General features: G+C 47.0%; 1 protein-coding gene across 1 annotated transcript; it reads left to right on the top strand.

Annotated features, from left to right (window-relative positions):
- Positions 1 to 729: 729 nt before the first annotated feature.
- Positions 730 to 3,482, top strand: BDV27DRAFT_82471 (transcriptional activator of proteases prtT). Its single transcript, XM_032077704.1, has 5 exons — positions 730 to 1,424; positions 1,533 to 1,934; positions 1,989 to 2,414; positions 2,464 to 2,693; positions 2,746 to 3,482. The coding sequence occupies exons 1-5, from the start codon at positions 1,195 to 1,197 to the stop codon at positions 3,327 to 3,329; spliced, it is 1,872 nt and encodes a 623-aa protein (XP_031920732.1). The 5' UTR covers positions 730 to 1,194; the 3' UTR covers positions 3,330 to 3,482.
- The last annotated feature ends 988 nt before the right edge of the window (positions 3,483 to 4,470 follow it).

Below are 4,470 nucleotides of genomic sequence, written 5' to 3'. Positions count from 1 at the left end.
AATAGCACGACAGTCTTTAATTAATATAGTGGTTCCGCTTTTGTGCAGGGATGCAAATCCCTGAAAAGAAACAGATGACTCGGGATGAATTGTAGAGAGACCACTCCTCAACGGCCGTGCCTGACGAGCATCAGACCAGCGGTCAAGGGTGTTGCGAACAGAACTGCAGCAATGCCCTGATTTTGTTGGCTAAGAAACCTAAGAGCGGGTGGCAGAACGCTATCATGCCACTATGCAATAACCAGGAACAAGCCCGTGGGTAACCGTTGGGCCAGGGGATCAAGGTTGCATTGCAGGATTCGCTGTTTGAAGTAAAGAAAAAAAATCTTCAAGCAAAAGCCAGTTTATACGGGTTTATAAGGCAATCGCGCGTATCCTATTGCCTATACTTCGAAGGATCTGATATCTCATGATCTGCGTGATCGGCTTGCCTCCTATCTTAGATCACCCGGGCTTCTTCAAATCAGCAACGACGCTCAGACGTGTCCCTGAGAAGTGAGCCGAGTCGTACACGAGAGAACGCGGAAAGCAAATTAAGGATGAGCAAAAAAAAAAAAAAACGGTTGTTCCTGAGTCATGACGAATGAGCAAAATTCAGACACACCTTCTACTTTTGGGGGGTATGCCCGATCGCAATCTTCAACCCGCCATGATAAGAGACACACGCTATCGACAAATCACCGGAGTTCAAGATTAGTGGCAGTCCTTAGCTAATTTCAGGTCGGCGTCAACCTTAGCCAACCCAACCCAACCCCCTCATGGAAGCGGGACTCCCTATGGAACCGGCTTACATCGGAGGCGCAGCTGCAATGGCGCACGTCAATCAACCCCTCTCTTGTTGCAGTTCCTATTATGCCAAATCACCCTTTCTATTCTTCTAGAAACCGCACCCTAGAGACTCGGATCTGCACGGATTGGCTGAAATGCTCCGATTAGTTCGCATTTACCCCAGGTCAAAATGGATAGTCAATCTAATGGAGCCTATTTCGTCAACTGCCTGCGAGCTAGCACAATCTCCTCTTCACGCCCGGCCGTGGGCTGTTAAAAGGGTCAGTTCCCTCCCCACCTGTGTGGATTCTCAATGATTTGCACGGGATTTGTCCTGGTTTCCACAATTATTCTTGCTCTCAGCTTGTTTTGCCCGCCGATTATTCATTTCATCAACGCGACAGGCTACATCCGTCGTCTGATGTCATGACTAGAACTACTGAACCCATTAAATATGAGGCCCCTTCGTGGGAGCACAAGAGCGTTCATGTTTCCGACGACCACAGGAGAATCATTCCTAATGTCGGCGACGACGCGACACGCCCAAAGGGCCGCATTCGACGTTCAATGACCGCTTGTAATACCTGCCGCAAGCTTAAAACTCGGTGTGATCTTGATCCACGAGGGCATGCATGCCGGCGGTGTCTATCTTTAAGGTCGGGTGCCACCGTTATCCACTTTACCCAATCTCTTACGTCAAAATGAGGGATCCCATGTCCTGCCAAGACCAAATAAGCCTTTCTTGGGTACTAATTTTTCTATAGAATTGACTGTCAGCTCCCTGAGACAAGTGAGCGCTTTCAAGACAGTACTCCAATGTGGTCAGACGCAACGACAGCCATCCCCTCCATCGAGGAGCGTCTCACTTCCCTAGAGAGGAGTATGAGAGAGATGACCGGCATGCTCCGGCAGATTTTGAATCAATCACCAAGCGTCTCTAATATCTCTGTACCTCCGTTAGCTCGGAGTGTTCATACGGAAGAAACGGCCTCCATTGAAGGAAACTCATTCGGCCCTTTCCTACCTAAGCCCGTTCGGCTAATTCAGGACCTCCAATCCGAGTTTTTTGGGGAGACAAGCCGCATCCCTGTCGAATCTCCTTTCTTAGGTAACAGTTTTGAGAAGGGTATCTTAGATTCTAAGTTATCTCTCAAATTGGTACAGCTGTATGGTTACTTGTTGCATCCATCTACCTCTATAGCCGCTAATGCTTGAACCAGATTTGTGGATAATTTCGGCCCCTTAGTATCCATAAATAATCAGTCCGACTTCCATAATGAGATGAGAAATACCGATTCATTACTATATAGCACTGCCTGTCTGCTGGCCTCCCGATATGTGCCAGGCATACCACCACCGATTCTCCATGCCATGAACCTCCAAGTTCGACATAAGGCAGTCAATCTGCTGTGGGAGAAACCGCCTTTGAAGTATGAATCGCTCCAGGCACTCGCCCTTCTTTGTCTATGGCCAGCGGCGGGTCAGAAGGAGTTCCCCATAGATGGCTGGTTATTGAGCGGGACTGCAATCAACCATGCCCTCGTTTCCTTTGACTTCCTCAATCATGTGCCTTCAGAGCTTCTCATTGACAACGACATGGCCTCTCAGTTGCGGCTCTGGAATGCTTTCTGCTTGACACAGTTACAGTAAGTACGTCATTTCTGGGTTTACTCGAACTTGCTAATGCAGAAATAGTTTCGCTGTTGGCAACGCACGTCCATTCCATTTACCACAGAGATATCTCGATTATTGCCCCCGACTTCTTGAGCATCCCGCTGCAACGGTTGAGGATGGCAAGGTTGTAGCAGAGATTCAGTTGTACTTAATCACTTTGCGACTCCAAGCCAACGAACAACGCATGCGATTCGCGGATGTTGAGTACGAAGAGATCGAACGGTGGAAGGTGGAATGGGCTCATCTCCTTGGTAAGGCTAATTTATGAGGACTAAGCTCGTATAAATGCTTACTATCCAACAGCTGGTGATGAAAATTCAACATTTGAGCTTAGTCTCTGGTTCTGCCAGATCCTCCTGCATCGGACAGCAATGAGGTTCCAGGCGGAGTCCGAGAGACTCACATCGGAAATCCTCCAGGGGTCGCGCTTGATCATCTCGAGATTTCTGCAACTCCGATTCGTCACCGCGCTGAGAGTGGTCGATCAGGCATACTTCATTGTCGGTTATGCCGCTCTTAATCTCTGCGACTTCAACTTCCTCGACCCCCTCATCGACCAGATTCAGATGTTTCTGCTGCATCTGTCGCCAAATGAAGACCACATCGCATACCGGTTTTCATGCATGATAGCGGAGTTCAAGCGTCGCTGTGCCGAATGCAACGACCCTTGCAGCGCAGTCGACGGTTCTCAATGTTCGTTCGGAGATGCCCGGAAGATGAGCATGGAACAGGTACAATTCGTGCCACCACTGGTAGATAATATGATTGAGGGATATGGCGCTCTGGAACAGCTGATCCCTGAGGTCATGCCACAGTCATTTCCGGAAAATGTCATTAGTGGCATGGCTGTGACTGAAGCCATCCCTGTGGGATCGGCGCCATACTAACAACTTTTTGATACCGTAATAATAGTATAACGAAAATGGTGTTGATGACGGTTTGGGCCGGGTGGGTTTTACATGGTCTGGCGCGTGTTTAATATTGGATATACGATACTCTCTCCAGTACTCTAATTCAAATTACCCCTTTTTTTCTCTCAACTTTTTAAGATCTATTATTGTATTGATACATGTAGCTGGACAGTAGTACGTATACCTTTCTGAGTTGCATTCAGCAAGTTGGCAGCTCTCCCCTCCCTTATCCCTTTCCCCTCTCTCTAGACATGGGCTTAAGTATGACGTACTTAACGGCATGATTAGCAAATCCAATGACTTATGATATCTCACCAAGACCTAGTAATTTGTACAGATGATATACCCCCACCACCTGCATACGATTATATTGTATAGGTATTTTCCAGTCTCTCTTTCCTCTCCTTTCTTTTCCTTTTCTTTTCTTCCTCCATTCCGTTTTCATTTTATAGTTACGAGCAACCACCAGGTCAACTCCCAAGATATGCTGGATAAAGCCCTAACATATCCATCCCTAGATGAACAACTAGACCAAATCAAACTAAATGGAGCTATAACTTGAAAAGCCCCAATAGCTCCAAGTTTGAGCGAGATTCCCCAGCGCTAGGTACCTTCCCTATTCATGCTAGAGGAGGATATGGTCTTTGAGTGGATATTATTATCTTGTATAGTTCTTTTTGCCCTGTTTCCCCCTCTCTCTCTATGTTCTTGTACTTGCTTTTTTGTCTCGGGTATAGTCAACTTCCTCAGTCTCTAGTATATACTTGAACATCCGAGTAACTACTAACAATCGATCAATCTGAGATACATTCCCATTTTCCCAACTATAGAACAAATACCGTATATAATCAGATAGACAAGACATATCAAACTCATAGTCCAAAAAAAAAAAAAAAAAATTCAGACTAAATACCAGTGTCATCACGTACCCACCACCTTTCACGAGCTACTACAGATCTTGCTATCTGCCAACTTCTCAGTCGGATACAACACCCTAGGCAATCCACCCGCCATAGGAACAGGCACCTTTCCATCCGAGCCCACCGTCACAGTCGTACAGCCAATGACCTCAGTCAATTGCTGTCCGGCCGTGTAACCCGTATCACCCAAAGAGAGG

Source organism: Aspergillus caelatus (assembly GCF_009193585.1).
Source record: "Aspergillus caelatus strain CBS 763.97 unplaced genomic scaffold BDV27scaffold_420, whole genome shotgun sequence".
Lineage (NCBI taxonomy): Eukaryota > Fungi > Ascomycota > Eurotiomycetes > Eurotiales > Aspergillaceae > Aspergillus > Aspergillus caelatus.
This window is presented reverse-complemented; position numbering and strand designations above follow the sequence as displayed.